This window comes from Oncorhynchus kisutch, unplaced genomic scaffold (assembly GCF_002021735.2).
Source record: "Oncorhynchus kisutch isolate 150728-3 unplaced genomic scaffold, Okis_V2 Okis06b-Okis10b_hom, whole genome shotgun sequence".
NCBI classification, from domain to species: Eukaryota; Metazoa; Chordata; class Actinopteri; order Salmoniformes; family Salmonidae; genus Oncorhynchus; species Oncorhynchus kisutch.
In genome coordinates, this window is record NW_022261983.1 from 16,388,655 (window position 1) to 16,409,088 (window position 20,434).

General features: G+C 41.4%; 1 protein-coding gene across 1 annotated transcript; it reads right to left on the reverse strand.

Moving 5' to 3' along the window:
• Positions 1-205: 205 nt before the first annotated feature.
• LOC116359848 (NLR family CARD domain-containing protein 3-like) lies at positions 206-19,251 on the reverse strand. The gene is made up of 6 exons (XM_031813721.1): positions 19,128-19,251; positions 18,055-18,131; positions 11,890-11,988; positions 8,902-9,018; positions 2,234-2,469; positions 206-2,076 (listed from the first exon to the last, which is right to left on the reverse strand). The coding sequence occupies exons 3-6, from the start codon at positions 11,970-11,972 to the stop codon at positions 206-208; spliced, it is 2,307 nt and encodes a 768-aa protein (XP_031669581.1). The 5' UTR covers positions 11,973-11,988; positions 18,055-18,131; positions 19,128-19,251.
• Positions 19,252-20,434: the final 1,183 nt, after the last annotated feature.

Sequence of the window (20,434 nt, forward strand, 5' to 3'; positions counted from 1 at the left end):
ATGTGTATATCGTGCTGATCAGTTTGTAATATAGTTAGAGAGTTTTCAGCTGATAGAAAGTTTATTCAGCCAATGAAAATACTGTTGTTCCTACAGTAAAGTTTGGTCTGAGGGATAGTCACATGACTACTTACAGAGCCAGTCAGCCAATGAAAATTCAGCTGTAACTACAATTTATTTTGGTGTGCGATATTTACATGAATACTTACAGAGCTTTCCTGCAGCCTCTAACAGCTGGGAGCAGTCTCCTACGACCCTCCTCTGATGTCTTGTATTCCTTCAGGTCAAACACATCCAGAACCTCCTCTGATATCTGCAGCATGTAGGCCAGCGCTGAACACTGAGCAAGGGAGAGGTTTTTGGATCTGTTCTCTGACCTCAAGTACTCTTGGATTTCCTTCTGTACTGAATGGTCTTTCATCTCTATCAGACAGTGGAAGAGATTGATGCACCTCTCAGGGGAGATGTTCTTCCTCTGCATCACCTTCAGGGATCGGATTGTTTTCTTGACGCTCTCTGGACTGCTTTCTGTCTGTGTCACCAGACCTCGTAGGAGTTTCTGATTGGCTGCCAGTGACATGCCATGAAGGAAGCGGACAAAAAGGTCCAGGTGTCCATTCTTACTCTCCAAGGCTTTATCCACGGTACTCTTCAGCAGCTCATCCAAGGTTATCTCTTCAGACGCACCTCTAGACTTTCTCTTGAGGAAGGGCTTCAGTTCATCCATGTTCTTGGTTGTGTAACAATGGTACATGTAGACAGCTGAGAGAAACTCCTGAATGCTCAGATGAACAAAGCAGTACACCACTCTCTGAAACAACACAGACTCTTCTTTAAAGATTTGTGTGCACACTCCTGAGTACACTGAAGCTTCTTTGACATCAAGGCCAGCCTCTTTCAGGTCTTCTTCGTAGAACATCAGATTACCCTTCTCCAGATTTTCAAACGCCAGCTTCCCCAGCTTCAGAAGAATGTCCTTATCTGACTCCATGAGCTCCTCTTGATCCATCTCATCTCTTCCATGATACTTCTGGTTCTTCAGGCTGGTCTGAATGAGCAGGAAGTGTATGGACATCTCAGTCAGAGTCGTGGGCATCTCTCTCCTCTTGTCTGTACTCAACATGTGTTCAAGGACTATTGCAGAAATCCAACAGAAGACTGGAATGTGGCACATGATGTGGAGGCTCCTTGATGTCTTTATGTGTGAGATGATTCTGCTGGCCAGGTCCTCATTACTGAATCTCTTCCTGAAGTACTCCTCCTTCTGTGGGTCATTGAACCCTCGTACCTCTGTCACCTGGTCAACACACTGAGGTGGTATCTGATTGGTTGCTGCTGGTCGGGAGGTTATCCATAGGAGAGCAGAGGGAAGCAGATTTCCCTTGATGAGATTTGTCATCAGAACATCAAGAGATGATGTCTGGGTGACATCAGACACCTTTTCATTGTGCTGGAAATCCAATGGAAATCTGCTTTCATCCAAACCATCCAAGATGAACATAGCTTTACAGGCAGCGAGTTTCTCTGCATTGCCTTTGTCTAGTTCTGTGTGGAAGTCATTTAAAAGTCTGAGAAGACTGTACTGGCGATCTTTGATCAAGTTCAGCTCCCGGAAAGGAAGCACAAATATGATCTCCACATCTTGATTAGCCTTCCCTTCAGCCCAGTCTAGGATGAACTTCTGCACAGAGACAGTTTTTCCGATGCCAGCGATGCCCTTCGTCAGCACAGTTCTGATGCTTCTCTCTTGGCCAGGTAAGGGTTTAAAGATGTCATTGCAGTGGATTGCTGTGTCATGTGAGGTTGGTGTCCTGGATGCTGTCTCTAGCTGCCACACCTCATGTTCATCGTTAACCCCTTCACTCTCTCCTTCTGTGATGTAGAGCTCTGTGTAAATCCTGTTAAGGGGAGTTTGAGTCCCTGCTGTTTCGATGCCTTCTATCACACATTCATATCTCCTTATCAGACTGTCTTTATGGTTTACTACAGCTCTCTGCAGGCTGTCTTCATGGTTTACTACAGCTCTCTGCAGACTGTCTTCATGGTTTACTACAGCTCTCTGCAGGCTGTCATCCACTACAAGGAAGAGGAAAAGGATGTGTATCAGACACATTCGTTAACAGGATGAAGTGGGCCTTCACAACTACAGTAAGTTATATTATCTCATATTATTGTAGTTAACTCTTAATCATATTGAGGTATTGACTTAGCACAGGTCAGCAAGTGTCCTTACTGTAGTCAGAGCCTCTTGCATCATTGGGTTCACTCAGGTGCTGTAGTACAGGACGTGTTCTGGATCTCTTTCTACACCGAGGACAGTCATAGTCTCCTGAAGGAGCAGGTTTCTCCCAGTATCTGGTGATGCACTGTCTGCAGAACCGGTGTCCACAGGTGATAGAGACTGGATCCCTCAGCACCTGCTGACACACTGCACACCTGGACTGATCCTCTGGCAGAGTAGACCATCCACTACAGAGATAAAGGAGAGAGAGAGATATACTGATCCTCTAACAGAGTAGACCATCCACTACAGAGATAAAGGAGAGAGATACTGATCCTCTAACAGAGTAGACCATCCACTAAAGAGATAAAGGAGAGAGATACTGATCCTCTAACAGAGTAGACCATCCACTACAGAGATAAAGGAGAGAGATACTGATCCTCTAACAGAGTAGACCATCCACTACAGAGATAAAGGAGAGAGATACTGATCCTAACACAGAGTAGACCATCCACTACAGAGATAAAGGAGAGAGAGAGAGATACTGATCCTCTAACAGAGTAGACCATCCACTACAGAGATAAAGGAGAGAGAGAGATACTGATCCTCTAACAGAGTAGACCATCCACTACAGAGATAAAGGAGAGAGAGAGATACTGATCCTCTAACAGAGTAGACCATCCACTACAGAGATAAAGGAGAGAGAGAGATACTGATCCTTTAACAGAGTAGACCATCCACTACAGAGATAAAGGAGAGAGAGAGATACTGATCCTCTAACAGAGTAGGCCATCCACTACAGAGATAAAGGAGAGAGAGAGATACTGATCCTCTAACAGAGTAGACCATCCACTACAGAGATAAAGGAGAGAGAGAGAGAGATACTGATCCTCTAACAGAGTAGACCATCCACTACAGAGATAAAGGAGAGAGAGAGAGAGATACTGATCCTCTAACAGAGTAGACCATCCACTACAGAGATAAAGGAGAGAGAGAGATACTGATCCTCTAACAGAGTAGACCATCCACTACAGAGATAAAGGAGAGAGAGAGATACTGATCCTCTAACAGAGTAGACCATCCACTACAGAGATAAAGGAGAGAGATACTGATCCTCTAACAGAGTAGACCATCCACTACAGAGACAAAGGAGAGAGATACTGATCCTCTAACAGAGTAGACCATCCACTACAGAGACAAAGGAGAGAGAGATACTGATCCTCTAACAGAGTAGACCATCCACTACAGAGATAAAGGAGAGAGAGAGATACTGATCCTCTAACAGAGTAGACCATCCACTACAGAGATAAAGGAGAGAGAGAGATACTGATCCTCTAACAGAGTAGACCATCCACTACAGAGATAAAGGAGAGAGAGAGATGCTGATCCTCTAACAGAGTAGACCATCCACTACAGAGATAAAGGAGAGAGATACTAATCCTCTAACAGAGTAGACCATCCACTACAGAGATAAAGGAGAGAGAGCGAGATACTGATCCTCTAACAGAGTAGACCATCCACTACAGAGATAAAGGAGAGAGAGAGAGATACTAATCCTCTAACAGACTAGACCATCCACTACAGAGATAAAGGAGAGAGATACTGATCCTCTAACAGAGTAGACCATCCACTACAGAGATAAAGGAGAGAGAGAGATACTGATCCTCTAACAGAGTAGACCATCCACTACAGAGATAAAGGAGAGAGAGAGAGAGAGAGAGATACTGATCCTCTAACAGAGAAGACCATCCACTACAGAGATAAAGGAGAGAGAGAGATACTGATCCTCTAACAGAGTAGACCATCCACTACATAGATAAAGGAGTGAGTTACTGATCCTCTAACAGAGTAGACCATCCACTACAGAGATAAAGGAGAGAGAGAGAGAGATACTGATCCTCTAACAGAGTAGAACATCCACTACAGAGATAAAGGAGAGAGATACTGATCCTCTAACAGAGTAGACCATCCACTACAGAGATAAAGGAGAGAGAGAGAGGGATACTGATCCTCTAACAGAGTAGACCATCCACTACAGAGATAAAGGAGAGAGATACTGATCCTCTAACAGAGTAGACAATCCACTACAGAGATAGAGAGAGAGAGAGAGATACTGATCCTCTAACAGAGTAGACCATCCACTACAGAGATAAAGGAGAGAGAGAGATACTAATCCTCTAACAGAGTAGACCAACCACTACAGAGATAAAGGAGAGAGATACTGATCCTCTAACAGAGTAGACCATCCACTACAGAGATAAAGGAGAAAGAGAGATACTAATCCTCTAACAGAGTAGACCATCCACTACAGAGATAAAGGAGAGAGATACGAATCCTCTAAAAAGTAGGCCATCCACTACAGAGATAAAGGAGAAAGAGAGATACTGATCCTCTAACAGAGTAGACCATCCAATACAGAGATAAAGGAGAGAGAGAGATACTAATCCTCTAACAGAGTAGACCAACCACTACAGAGATAAAGGAGAGAGATACTGATCCTCTAACAGAGTAGACCATCCACTACAGAGATAAAGGAGAGAGAGAGATACTGATCCTCTAACAGAGTAGACCATCCACTACAGAGATAAAGGAGAGAGATACTGATCCTCTAACAGAGTAGACCATCCACTACAGAGATAAAGGAGAGAGATACTGATCCTCTAACAGAGTAGACCATCCACTACAGAGATAAAGGAGAGAGAGAGATACTGATCCTCTAACAGAGTAGGCCATCCACTACAGAGATAAAGGAGAGAGATACTGATCCTCTAACAGAGTAGACCATCCACTACAGAGATAAAGGAGAGAGATACTGATCCTCTAACAGAGTAGACCATCCACTACAGAGATAAAGGAGAGAGAGAGATACTGATCCTCTAACAGAGTAGACCATCCACTACAGAGATAAAGGAGAGAGATACTGATCCTCTAACAGAGTAGACCATCCACTACAGAGATAAAGGAGAGAGAGAGATACTGATCCTCTAACAGAGTAGACCATCCACTACATAGATAAAGGAGAGAGTTACTGATCCTCTAACAGAGTAGACCATCCACTACAGAGATAAAGGAGAGAGAGAGAGATACTGATCCTCTAACAGAGTAGACCATCCACTACAGAGATAAAGGAGAGAGAGAGATACTGATCCTCTAACAGAGTAGACCATCCACTACAGAGATAAAGGAGAGAGATACTGATCCTCTAACAGAGTAGACCATCCACTACAGAGATAAAGGAGAGAGAGGGATACTGATCCTCTAACAGAGTAGACCATCCACTACAGAGATAAAGGAGAGAGATACTGATCCTCTAACAGAGTAGACAATCCACTACAGAGATGGAGAGAGAGAGAGAGATACTGATCCTCTAACAGAGTAGACCATCCACTACAGAGATAAAGGAGAGAGAGAGAGATACTAATCCTCTAACAGAGTAGACCAACCACTACAGAGATAAAGGAGAGAGATACTGATCCTCTAACAGAGTAGACCATCCACTACAGAGTAAAGGAGAAAGAGAGATACTGATCCTCTAACAGAGTAGACCATCCACTACAGAGATAAAGGAGAGAGATACGAATCCTCTAAAAAGTAGGCCATCCACTACAGAGATAAAGGAGAAAGAGAGATACTGATCCTCTAACAGAGTAGACCATCCACTACAGAGATAAAGGAGAGAGATACTAATCCTCTAACAGAGTAGACCAACCACTACAGAGATAAAGGAGAGAGATACTGATCCTCTAACAGAGTAGACCATCCACTACAGAGATAAAGGAGAGAGAGAGATACTGATCCTCTAACAGAGTAGACCATCCACTACAGAGATAAAGGAGAGAGATACTGATCCTCTAACAGAGTAGACCATCCACTACAGAGATAAAGGAGAGAGAGAGATACTGATCCTCTAACAGAGTAGACCATCCACTACATAGATAAAGGAGAGAGTTACTGATCCTCTAACAGAGTAGACCATCCACTACAGAGATAAAGGAGAGAGAGAGAGATACTGATCCTCTAACAGAGTAGACCATCCACTACAGAGATAAAGGAGAGAGAGAGATACTGATCCTCTAACAGAGTAGACCATCCACTACAGAGATAAAGGAGAGAGATACTGATCCTCTAACAGAGTAGACCATCCACTACAGAGATAAAGGAGAGAGAGGGATACTGATCCTCTAACAGAGTAGACCATCCACTACAGAGATAAAGGAGAGAGATACTGATCCTCTAACAGAGTAGACAATCCACTACAGAGATGGAGAGAGAGAGAGAGATACTGATCCTCTAACAGAGTAGACCATCCACTACAGAGATAAAGGAGAGAGAGAGAGATACTAATCCTCTAACAGAGTAGACCAACCACTACAGAGATAAAGGAGAGAGATACTGATCCTCTAACAGAGTAGACCATCCACTACAGAGTAAAGGAGAAAGAGAGATACTGATCCTCTAACAGAGTAGACCATCCACTACAGAGATAAAGGAGAGAGATACGAATCCTCTAAAAAGTAGGCCATCCACTACAGAGATAAAGGAGAAAGAGAGATACTGATCCTCTAACAGAGTAGACCATCCACTACAGAGATAAAGGAGAGAGATACTGATCCTCTAACAGAGTAGACCATCCACTACAGAGATAAAGGAGAGAGATACTGATCCTCTAACAGAGTAGACCATCCACTACAGAGATAAAGGAGAGAGAGAGATACTGATCCTCTAACAGAGTAGACCATCCACTACAGAGATAAAGGAGAGAGAGAGATACTGATCCTCTAACAGAGTAGGCCATCCACTACAGAGATAAAGGAGAGAGAAAGAGAGATACTGATCCTCTAACAGAGTAGACCATCCACTACAGAGATAAAGGAGAGAGATACGAATCCTCTAAAAAGTAGGCCATCCACTACAGAGATAAAGGAGAGAGAGATACTGATCCTCTAACAGAGAAGACCATCCACTACAGAGATAAAGGAGGGAGATACTAATCCTCTAACAGAGTAGACCATCCACTACAGAGATAAAGGAGAGAGATACTGATCCTCTAACAGAGTAGACCATCCACTACAGAGATAAAGGAGAGAGAGAGATACTGATCCTCTAACAGAGTAGGCCATCCACTACAGAGATAAAGGAGAGAGATACTAATCCTCTAACAGAGTAGACCATCCACTACAGAGATAAAGGAGAGAGAGAGATACTGATCCTCTAACAGAGTAGACCATCCACTACAGAGATAAAGGAGAGAGAGAGAGATACTAATCCTCTAACAGAGTAGACCATCCACTACAGAGATAAAGGAGAGAGATACTGATCCTCTAACAGAGTAGACCATCCACTACAGAGATAAAGGAGAGAGAGAGATACTGATCCTCTAACAGAGTAGACCATCCACTACAGAGATAAAGGAGAGAGAGAGAGACATTTTGATCCACCACTGGAATTAACAGGACGATCCATGGAGAAGTCACTGTTCACAGACAGACAGCTGGGAACAGTATACTCTGTTCATAGACAGACAGGGGAACAGTATACTCTGTTCATAGACAGGGGAACAGTATACTCTGTTCATAGACAGACAGCTGGGAACAGTATACTCTGTTCATAGACAGACAGCTGGGAACAGTATACTCTGTTCATAGACAGACAGCTGGGAACAGTATACTCTGTTCATAGACAGACAGCTGGGAACAGTATACTCTGTTCATAGACAGACAGGGGAACAGTATACTCTGTTCATAGACAGACAGGGGAACAGTATACTCTGTTCATAGACAGGGGAACAGTATACTCTGTTCATAGACAGGGGAACAGTATAATCTGTTCATAGACAGGGGAACAGTATACTCTGTTCATAGACAGACAGCTGGGAACAGTATACTCTGTTCATAGACAGTACCAGGTAGTTGAGGTAATAATGAGACTATAAGGAGAACCAGTACTGAGTCAATGTGCAGGGTACCAGGTATTTGAGGTAATAATGAGACTATAAGGAGAACCAGTACTGAGTCAATGTGCAGGGTACCAGGTAGTGAAGGTAATAATGAGACTATAAGGAGTACCAGTACTGAGTCAATGTGCAGGGTACCAGGTAGTTGAGGTAATAATGAGACTATAAGGAGAACCAGTACTGAGTCAATGTGCAGGGTACCAGGTAGTTGAGGTAATAATGAGACTATAAGGAGTACCAGTACTGAGTCAATGTGCAGGGTACCAGGTAGTTGAGGTAATAATGAGACTATAAGGAGAACCAGTACTGAGTCAATGTGCAGGGTACCAGGTAGTTGAGGTAATAATGAGACTATAAGGAGTACCAGTACTGAGTCAATGTGCAGGGTACCAGGTAGTTGAGGTAATAATGAGGCTATAATTGAGATAATATGTACATGTAGGTAGAGGTAAAAGTGACTAGAAAATCAGGATAGAGATTACATCTCCTCATCCAGGGAGTGCACACACACACACACACACACACACACACACACACACAAACACACACACACACAAACACAGGGAGGGAGGGAATGTTGTGTTTGTTTTAGGACTATGCAAATAGACAAAATGATTAGCCTTATGGATTATGAAAACAACAACAATAAATGGGAAAGTGGGAGAGGAGAAATGACTAGAGACAGTGTTGTTTAACTCACTGACCAGGACCCATGAGTTCTTCTTACCTTTGTTCAGTAGAAAAGTCTCCCTCTCTAAAGTATAGAGGTTGATTCATAGACCGGTCACTCTTCATGGACACACAGCTGGGAACAGGGGAGGCTGGTCTCTCCTGCTTGATTAGACTTCAACACAACAGAGACAAACATTACATCTCTCATCTACTCTGAGCTCAGATGGGGAAACATAAGAAGAGTTTCACAAATAGAACTGACTTCCAGACGTTAGTTAACGCGCGAGCAGTGTGTCATTTTTAATAACTAAATTAATTTAGCGTCGCGAGCGTTGTAGTCAGTCTGTCAGCCCCGCTAAAAGGCTGGTGTCGTTACTCTGCCTTCTCCGGGGGATGTTGAGGTAAATTTACTAACCGGGAGGGTTGAATTATGTAATTTATTGGAGGGCTGGAAGACGCACTCTCGAGGTTGTTTACTCACAATATCAGATATTAACATGATTTTTATAATGAATGTCTATTGAGGTTGAGGTTCTGACTAGTGATTATCGAGCTGTACCGACTAGCTAGGATAACTAGGATGCTGCTGGTAGAGTAGATAGCTAGCTTACCGAGCTGTACCGACTAGCTAGCAGGTCGTTCGTCTGTCTCTCGTCTCGATGATGAATCCGGTGAAACACAAAATGAAACAAGGATAGAGAGTGAAAAGGATCTGGCTACACTCATACTGTCCCTGACCGTAAAGAAAAAAGCTAATTGAACAATAAACTTCGGTGTTTCAACACTGTAACAAACTACGTCGTTATTCCCCAAGATCACCTCAGTCCACTCTGCGCGTAACCGGCTTGGCGCCACACCGAACGTGGACGCGGACAGTTCCAGAACGCGGACATGATCAGTGCAACACAATCAACTAAACCCAGTCTTTACAGTGGGTTACATTAGTAATATTCATTTTTTATTATTATGTTAAACAAACATTTTTTTTTAAATTACAACAACATTTTGAGATCAAACATTCCGTTTTTTTATTACAATATTTTGAGATCTGGGTCCATACCCACAAAGTGTCTCAGAGTAGAAAATTGGTCGTATAAGTGCTGAGAATAAAGACATTTTACACTTATGGGTATAAATTACCTCGTTACCTACCCATTACCTAAATTACCTACCCACCTAGTCAGCAGATATTTAGGACACCTCGTGAGCTGTCCTAAGTAGTTAAGAGTTAACAGCAGGTGTCCTAAGTAGTTAAGAGTTAACAGCAGGTGTCCTAAGTAGTTAAGAGTTAACAGCAGCTGTCCTAAGTAGTTAAGAGTTAACAGCAGGTGTCTTGATAATACTATAGAATAATGCAGTGAGTCAGTGGTTCCTGAGCCACATGTAATTGCTTTGCAGTAGTTAAAAATAATGTTTTTATATTTCTATGTGATCAACCCATAAATAATATAGACCTACATGCAACAGTATGTCTTGTGCTTTTGGCAATGAGTTATGTATAATAATTATGTATAACTGCATAGCATTTTGTCTTAATTTTGGCAGATTAACTCATGCTTATTTCTGAAGATTAACTCAGGTTGGAGTTGGAGCTGTGACCGAAAGGTGGCTGGTTCGAATCCCGGGCCGGGCGCTGGAAAAAACGGGCGGAATTGATCTGACCACTGGATGGCTGCTGGGTTCACATCCTCAAAACATTAACCTTTTGTTGATCAGAACTCTAGAGGTTCTTCTTCACTGAACCCAAAAATATATATAACTTTTATTGATTTTATATTCTAAGGAAGTGATAGAAGCCTTTTTGGCTCCATAAGGAACCTTCTTTTCTAAACACGTTTTAATTTGGATGATTTAATTATCTACATCATGTTATTTCAAGTTCTCCCTTTGGAGCGCAACATCATGTTGTTAAATAATAATCCTAAATTGGGCATGGATATAAATGGATATAAATGGATATAAATTGGGCAATTGAAGGTATCTGGGGCGTAATATGTGTTAGATGAAAATGAACATTGTATGCAACGTTGTAGGAAACATTATTGGCAAGGGACTTGATGCCTACTATGCCAAAGATATTTAGAGTTGTTAAACGGGTGTGAAGAGTGTGTTGATATAACGGTTATATTGTCAAAATTCTGCTGGTAACAACCATCACAATTGGTTAAAAAAAATATGAATTCCATTATATTAGGCAATAATTAAGAGTAGGCAAAGTGGTTTTGTCATGTAAAAATTCTATAACATGTCTTACATTGCAACGAGTACAGTCAGGGTGCCGCGGAACCCCAGCAGTACCTCCCCAGACCCCGGATTGAGAACCCCTGCAGTACCTCCACAGACCCCGGATTGAGAACCCCTGCAGTACCTCCCCAGACCCCGGATTGAGAACCCCTGCAGTACCTCCACAGACCCCGGATTGAGAACCCCTGCAGTACCTCCACAGACCCCGGATTGAAAACCCCTGCAGTACCTCCCCAGACCCCGGATTGAGAACCCCTGCAGTACCTCCACAGACCATGGATTGAGAACCCCTGCAGTACCTCCACAGACCGTGGATTGAGAACCCCTGCAGTACCCCCACAGACCCCGGATTGAGAACCCCTGCAGTACCTCCACAGACCCCGGATTGAGAACCCCTGCAGTACCTCCACAGACCACGGATTGAGAACCCCTGCAGTACCTCCACAGACCCCGGATTGAGAACCCCTGCAGTACCTCCACAGACCCCGGATTGAGAACCCCTGCAGTACCTCCACAGACCCCGGATTGAGAACCCCTGCAGTACCTCCACAGACCGTGGATTGAGAACCCCTGCAGTACCTCCACAGACCGTGGATTGAGAACCCCTGCAGTACCTCCACAGACCCCGGATTGAGAACCCCTGCAGTACCTCCACAGACCCCGGATTGAGAACCCCTGCAGTACCTCCACAGACCCCGGATTGAGAACCCCTGCAGTACCTCCACAGTGCATTCATCTTAAGATAGCTATTTATTTTGGGAATAAACTTGATAAATTATTCATAAAATTATCATCTTACCTCTTAACTTTGGTGTCATGTCCCTCAGAGAGATTAATTTTAGAGGCAGGGCCCCCCTCCTCTCTCTTCCCGGAGAGACTCATTTTAGAGCACTGACCCCTAAACAGAGATCCAGCATGTTGGTTGTGGTTAACACAGTGACAACTAAACAGAGATCCAACATGTTGGTTGTGGTTAACACAGTAACAACTAAACAGAGATCCAACATGTTGGTTGTGGTTAACACAGTAACAACTAAACAGAGATCCAACATGTTGGTTGTGGTTAACACAGTGACTCCTAAACAGAGATCCAACATGTTGGTTGTGGTTAACACAGTGACTCCTAAACAGAGATCCAACATGTTGGTTGTGGTTAACACAGTGACAACTTATTATTGATTGTCAATTGTTCATTTATTCATTATCTCTTTGAGAAATAAAACATTTAATGCATCACATGAACATGTAGCTGTGACATTTCATCTCCATGGTAACTGTCAATAATAATAATAATAATAATAAGTCACTGTTTGTTAAGGTAGTTATAGACAGTACAGCAACACAAGGCCATGTCTCACACTTGTTTTTATTCACCAAAAGTGGCTATTTATTGTCTTTCAGTCTGTTATTTTCTAAACGTATCTGAGAATGTAGACAGAAGGGCTAAAACGGACATGATTGATCTGAGGGGAAATCTTTGATCCATTCAGAAACTTTTTTTTGCATCAAGTGATATGTATAGTAGTGGGTTGTTAGTGATATGTAGATGTTATATTATGTAAAGTAGACTAGGTTATAATGTATAGTAGTGGGTTGTTAGTGATATGTTATGTTATGTAAAGTAGACTAGGTTATAATGTATAGTAGTGGGTTGTTAGTGATATGTAGATGTTATATTATGTAAAGTAGACTAGGTTATAATGTATAGTAGTGGGTTGTTAGTGATATGTAGATGTTATATTATGTAAAGTAGACTAGGTTATAATGTATAGTAGTGGGTTGTTAGTGATATGTAGATGTTATATTATGTAAAGTAGACTAGGTTATAATGTATAGTAGTGGGTTGTTAGTGATATGTTATATTATGTAAAGTAGGCTAGGTTATAATGTATAATAGTGGGTTGTTAGTGATATGTAGATGTTATATTATGTAAAGTAGGCTAGGTTATAATGTATAGTAGTGGGTTGTTAGTGATATGTTATATTATGTAAAGTAGACTAGGTTATAATATATAGTAGTGGGTTGTTAGTGATATGTTATATTATGTAAAGTAGACTAGGTTATAATGTATAATAGTGGGTTGTTAGTGATATGTTATATTATGTAAAGTAGACTAGGTTATAATGTATAGTAGTGGGTTGTTAGTGATATGGTATATTATGTAAAGTAGACTAGGTTATAATGTATAATAGTGGGTTGTTAGTGATATGTTATATTATGTAAAGTAGCCTAGGTTATAATGTATAGTAGTGGGTTGTTAGTGATATGTAGATGTTATATTATGTAAAGTAGACTAGGTTATAATGTATAGTAGTGGGTTGTTAGTGATATGTTATATTATGTAAAGTAGACTAGGTAATAATGTATAGTAGTGGGTTGTTAGTGATATGTTATATTATGTAAAGTAGACTAGGTTATAATGTATAGTAGTGGGTTGTTAGTGATATGGTATATTATGTAAAGTAGACTAGGTTATAATGTATAATAGTGGGTTGTTAGTGATATGTTATATTATGTAAAGTAGACTAGGTTATAATGTATAGTAGTGGGTTGTTAGTGATATGGTATATTATGTAAAGTAGACTAGGTTATAATGTATAATAGTGGGTTGTTAGTGATATGTTATATTATGTAAAGTAGACTAGGTTATAATGTATAGTAGTGGGTTGTTAGTGATATGTAGATGTTATATTATGTAAAGTAGACTAGGTTATAATGTATAGTAGTGGGTTGTTAGTGATATGTAGATGTTATATTATGTAAAGTAGGCTAGGTTATAATGTATAGTAGTGGGTTGTTAGTGATATGTTATATTATGTAAAGTAGACTAGGTTATAATGTATAGTAGTGGGTTGTTAGTGATATGTTATATTATGTAAAGTAGACTAGGTTATAATGTATAGTAGTGGGTTGTTAGTGATATGTAGATGTTATATTATGTAAAGTAGACTAGGTTATAATGTATAGTAGTGGGTTGTTAGTGATATGTAGATGTTATATTATGTAAAGTAGACTAGGTTATAATGTATAGTAGTGGGTTGTTAGTGATATGTAGATGTTATATTATGTAAAGTAGACTAGGTTATAATGTATAGTAGGGGGTTGTTAGTGATATGTAGATCAAGGTCTATACCTCAGCTATAGCCTACATGTCATAGATGACCAGTCTAAACCTGTTCAGATCAGTTCACAATGTTATAGTCCTACCAGTAGCAGGACAGAGAATGTACTGTATATAACCTACATATCATAGATGACCAGTCTAAACCTGTTCAGATCAGTTCACATAATGTTATAGTCCTACCAGTAGCAGGACAGAGAATGTACTGTATATAACCTACATATCATAGATGACCAGCCTAAACCTGTTCAGATCAGTTCACATAATGTTACAGGCCTACCAGTAGCAGGGAATGTAGCCTACCAGTAGCAGAGAATGTAGCCTTGGCATGATATTTTTTACATTTTCAACGGAGGCCATCAGGTCGGTCGGCATGATAAGCAGTGATGTATTTTTTTTTAGGGAGCACAAAGAAATATGTAAATGACATCAACATGTATTCAATCAAAGTTTGTACCGACAGATGTAGTCTATTGAATAGTCTATCATTACAGGTCTCTCCAACCCTGTTTCTGGAGCGCTACCCTCCGGTAGGGTTTCACTCCAACCCTGTTTCTGGAGCGCTACCCTCCGGTAGTGTTTCTCTCCAACCCTGTTTCTGGAGCGCTACCCTCCGGTAGGGTTTCTCTCCAACCCTGTTCCTGGAGCGCTACCCTCCTGTAGGGTTTCACTCCAACCCTGTTTCTGGAGCGCTACCCTCCGGTAGGGTTTCTCTCCAACCGTGTTTCTGGAGCGCTACCCTCCGGTAGGGTTTCACTCCAATCCCAGTTGTAAATAGCATGATTTATCTTATAAACCAACTCATTATTTTAATCCGGTGACTAGTTTTGAATAGTAATGAAAACCTACAGGATGGTATCTCTCCAGGAACAGGATCAGAGAGCCCTGTTTTAGAAGATGGATAAATTCCATCCTCCAATTTTTTTTTACTATTCAGCTTCAGCTAACCGTCCTAAAATCGTATTAGAAATTGGTATATTTTTTGTAACAGTGACGTTACCATTCACCTGGTAATTAAATATAATTTATTTAGAATTGATCAGAATATTTTATTCGTGTCTTCTTAAATTGAAAGTTCTCCCTCGCACTACACACATGATGATCAGTGATCATAGATCAAACCTAATCTTGACTATTAAATGTCTGATGACGACCTAACTTTATAATAGTTTGTATGTTGCCTCTAGACTTACCAGAGTCTGCTCGTTTCCTTCAAATCAATACTTTTACCCGACTTCTAATGTTGCCGAGAAATGTGCGCCACAGTTTCAACATCCATTTTGTAAGTGCATTCGCCTGCAAACTTACTTTCAACTTCATGAGGAAATTACATAACCTAAACCCAGACTCAACATCCCGAGTCTACCGGGACCGCTGGGAAGAAGACTGTAGGAAGTCGACCGATGCCGTGATTTGGGGTTTGAGAAGTTAGAAGTGTAAAATGATTCCTTAGTTGTACATTTTCTCGAAATCTAAAGCCAAAACCTAGATTCGAGCCAATGTATTAAGTATTTGAACATGTTATTACTCCAACTTCGTGAAAGTAACAAACTGGCACGTTATTATTTTAGTCAAAAATGACTTGATATCGAAGGAGTGGCTTTAACGGACTGCACATGCGCAGTTCGGCGTGAGGCGACCGTTATACCCGATAATGTGTTTCTGCGCATGAGTTTATCAAAGCAACGTTGCCGTGATATGTGCGTCTGTGTCTAGTTAGTATAAATGTATGTGCATATATTACACTATATTACACTTTTGGTGCGGCAGGTAGCCTAGTGGTTAGAGCGTTGGGACAGTAACCGGAGCTGACAAGGTAAACATCTGATGTTCTGCCCTGAACAAGGCAGTTAACCCACTGTTCCCCTGAACAAGGCAGTTAACCCACTGTTCCCCTGAACAAGGCAGTTAACCCACTGTTCCCCTGAACAAGGCCGTTAACCCACTGTTCCCCTGAACAAGGCCGTTAACCCACTGTTCCCCTGAACAAGGCCGTTAACCCACTGTTCCCCTGAACAAGGCAGTTAACCCACTGTTCCCCTGAACACGGCAGTTAACCCACTGTTCCCCTGAACAAGGCAGTTAACCCACTGTTCCCCTGAACAAGGCAGTTAACCCACTGTTCCCCTGAACAAGGCAGTTAACCCACTGTTCCCCTGAACAAGGCAGTTAACCCACTGTTCCCCTGAACAAGGCAGTTAACCCACTGTTCCCCGGTAGACCGTCATTGTAAGACATATTTTTATCTTAATTAACCGACTTGCTTAGTTAAATAAAGGTTACTTACAACAACAACAAAATATATATATATATATACAAAAGTATGTGGACACCCCTTCAAATATGTGGATTCGGCTATTTCAGCCACACCTGTCAGGTGTATAAAATCGAGCACACAGCCATGCAGTCTCCATAGACAAACATTAGCATAGAATGGCCTTAATGAAAATCTAAGTGACTTTCAACGTGGCACAGTCATAGGATGCCAGAGAGAATAAAGTAGACGGCACGGGTCAAAGTAATTGATTTATGACCCTGTGTCATGATGACGTACACATGTCCAAATATGGGCCTCCGGCCAGGCCATCCTGTTCCTGTGGTCACGTGTTAGAGGGTGTGTGTTGTTTTATATCTATATTGCATCCTTTGAAGTAGTCATGGTGATTGATGTCTAGGGGCCTGGTTGAACTGGGGGGGTTGAGTGTTTGAACTTTTGGAACGTGTATGTCCCCCACCCCCAGTTTTATTGTCCTTATGGTTGTTATCTATGAAGCAGGAGTGAGTGTGTGTGTGTGTGTATTAGAAACAAGGAGTGAGTGTGTGTGTGTGTGTGTGTATTAGAAACAAGGAGTGTGTGTGTGTGTGTGTGGGGGGGGGGGGGGGGGGGGGTTTAAACAACAATTAAACAGCCATCTAAATAATGTTTCTCAGCCTAGTTTCCTATTTAGTTCTCTTTATATGTACAGGCACAGAGCTTCCAGATGGCTCCAGCCTAAGGATTTGCAGGGCCTGTACACCTGGGGAGATTAGAACCCCAAAGAAAAGATCCTAAAGGTAATTTCAGATTCAGGTTTATCATGACAGTGTCACGCCTTGGTCATAGTATTTTGTGTTGTCGTTATATATTTGGTCAGGCCAGGGTGTGACATGGGTTTAAATGTTGTATTTCGTATTGTTTTTTTTGTAGGCATTGGGATTGCGGCTGAGTAGGGGTGTAGCATAGGTTTGGCTGCCTGAGGCGGTTCTCAATCAGAGTCAGGTGATTTTCGTTGTCTCTGATTGGGAACCATATTTAGGTAGCCGGGGTTTCACTTAGTATTTTGTGGGTGATTGTTCCTGTCTTTGTGTTAGTTAGCACCAGACAGGCTGTATAGGTTTTCACGTTTCGTTTGTTGTTTTTGTATTTAAGTTATTTCGTGTATCGCTATATCTCCATTAAAGAACATGAGTAACCACCATGCCGCATTTTGGTCCGCTCCTCTTTCAACAGACGAACGCCGTTACAGACAGCCGCTTTATGAAAGGCCTTTACTTATGGCTAAACAGTTTTCTACACAGCTTATTAATTAATGCTGTGGGATGAAATTAGGTGTTTCTAGGAGGGCTTAAACAAATCTACAGTGAAATATTATATTATATTATTATGTATATTAAATGTACAACAGTAGTATTCGGTAACAAGCAATACGTGTTAAACATGTGGCACAGGCAATCATGACAGCCTCTTTATGAAAGGCCTTTAACTATGGCTAAACAGTTGTCTACACATATTATTAATTAATGATGTTAAACCCAGGATTTACAGGCAGGACGGTTGATCTACACATGGAGGGAAAACTTACGGAGTTTTGATGGATCGGGCGTCTTTGAGTTGGTGAATTGGAAACGGATAATGGTCAGGGCTAACCAGCCCCTTTATCTGTAACAAATAGACAACATGTTGGAATTATAACGTGTTAAAATGTAGGTACTAAATATTTAGAATTAAATCACGGGTTTTAAAAATGTATCTCACGCTTTAACGATAGGGGAAGAGGGGGTTTAGGGGGGTTATTAACTTTATGGAAAACAATATTCACACTATGTGGATTATAAACATGTACATACATAGAGAACCAACACATCAAGATCTAACAGGGATGAGGGGGGATTCATAGTACAACAGGAGGCTTCTGTAACCTGCAATACGTGTTAAATATGTTTTACATACATCCACGACTGAATGGTTTCACAAACTACCTTTAAAGGGTTTGTCAGAAAGTTGTAACAGGCCTCATTCAACAGTCTAGAGATGAACCTAGAGACAGCAAAAACATCACCGCTTAGAGCAGCTTGGAGATTATTACCCATGTAAGTGGGGAGCAAAAGAGCTGATTTAACCAACTCTGTACAAACCCCGACACGGGGTATGATAACTCTGACGCGTACGTCTAATGATTATTGGAGATGTTTACAACTGAGGGAGTTGACAGTAGGTCAATGAGATGTATAAAGGCAAATTGACATAACGGACCTCAAAGACCAACAGCCTACTTAATAATATAGAATGCAGGGGTGTGTACTGAACATGTAACCATTATAAAACAAAATGGTCTACGGTCAAATGCGTCTATAGTTTTTAATGAAGGGGTCGCTGCAGTCATTTAGATTATTTCAACATAGTCTAGATCAGTCCACAGGTTGCATATACATGTTTTAGTATCTCAATATTGTGTTATATGTTGGTAGGTCTAATAAACAAATATATTGTATACAATGATAATATTATTTTGTCAGAAATTGAAGCCGTTGATACAGTTGTGTACTCTATCGCCCGCCCTGCTGATCGTGCTCCATCTGAACTACATTAAGCATTCATTATTTTGCATTAAATATTTATGGATCTTAAAGTATTATAGAATACACAATATCTCACCCTTTAATGACAGGAAAATGTCCTTTCCATCCATCACCCCGGTCTGTCACGAAGAAAAAAGACACGGAAAATCAGGGTGCAGCGTGAGTATGCGTGTTACGGAGCAGCAAGAGTGTGTGTGTGTGCGTTTCAAAAACAAAGGGTGTGTGTGTGTTCACAAAGGGTGTGTGTGTGCCGACCACCCGGGGTTAAAAATTGATATCTCTAAGCAGAGCCCGGTGCCCCCCACCCTGGTTGTAGACAGAATGTCTCGACATCCCCTCCTGTTGTTTGAATTCACCGCCATTGTTCTCTAAAACAAATATACACGGTGTTGCATACAGGATATCTCCCGAAAAAATCCCACCACGGCCCTGCAAACTCATTCCGTACTTTCGTGAGTTAGGGACAGAACGTGGAGCATATACTTTAACACTATGTTACCACAGCTTTAGCGCAAACCCACAGGCCCGAATATTTAGCTGCCAGGACAGATTAAAAAATAGATGTGAATAAGTGAATCCCTCCTTATAGATATTTCTGAAGGCTACTGGACATAAGTGATTGGGAAGCGACTGTTAGACGTGGATTCTCAGAAGCAAACTGCGTCCTGTCCTTTACGGCGCCCTTCACGATCACACAATTTTAGGCGTAAGTCCAAATAATCACATACCCAAGAATATTTATATATTAAAAAAAGAAAAGTGTGCACTCTGAACGACTTCGTCAGACACCAGGCAGCATAACATAGTCTGTGAAGCCCTCCTAATGGATATTTCTGGAGGTCAGTAAGTGAAAAACGTCCGTGACGCTATATTCCAAATGTGCTGACACAAGCACCTAACATAGACAATCACACAACAATGACAACACAGGCTACCTAAATATGGTTCCCCGTCAGAGACAACGACTAACACCGGCCTCTGATTGAAAACCATATCAGGCCAGACACAGAAAAGACAAACTAGACATACAGCATAGATCACACCCATACCAACCAAAACCTATAAACATACATAGTAATCTATGGTCAGGGCGTGACACAAACCTATAAACATACATAGTAATCTATGGTCAGGGCGTGACACAAACCTATAAACATACATAGTAATCTATGGTCAGGGCGTGACACAAACCTATAAACATACATAGTAATCTATGGTCAGGGCGTGACACAAACCTATAAACATACATAGTAATCTATGGTCAGGGCGTGACACAAACCTATTGGGAATTCTTGACCAATCAAAATGTACCTGTTTTCCGTATAGAATGACTTGTATACAGATTATATTACAACTTTTTGTGTTTTGACTTAGTGGTTGTTT

Bases quoted from the DNA above. Each gene is read 5' to 3' on its own strand.
- LOC116359848 (XM_031813721.1), bottom strand. From the start codon at position 11,972: ATGAGTCTCTCCGGGAAGAGAGAGGAGGGGGGCCCTGCCTCTAAAATT. The intron at 9,019-11,889 runs GTAAGATGATAA...GTTGTGTTGAAG, and splicing joins CATGACACCAAAGTTAAGAG to TCTAATCAAGCAGGAGAGAC. The intron at 2,470-8,901 runs GTAAGAAGAACT...TTATCTCTGTAG, and splicing joins GACTTTTCTACTGAACAAAG to TGGATGGTCTACTCTGCCAG.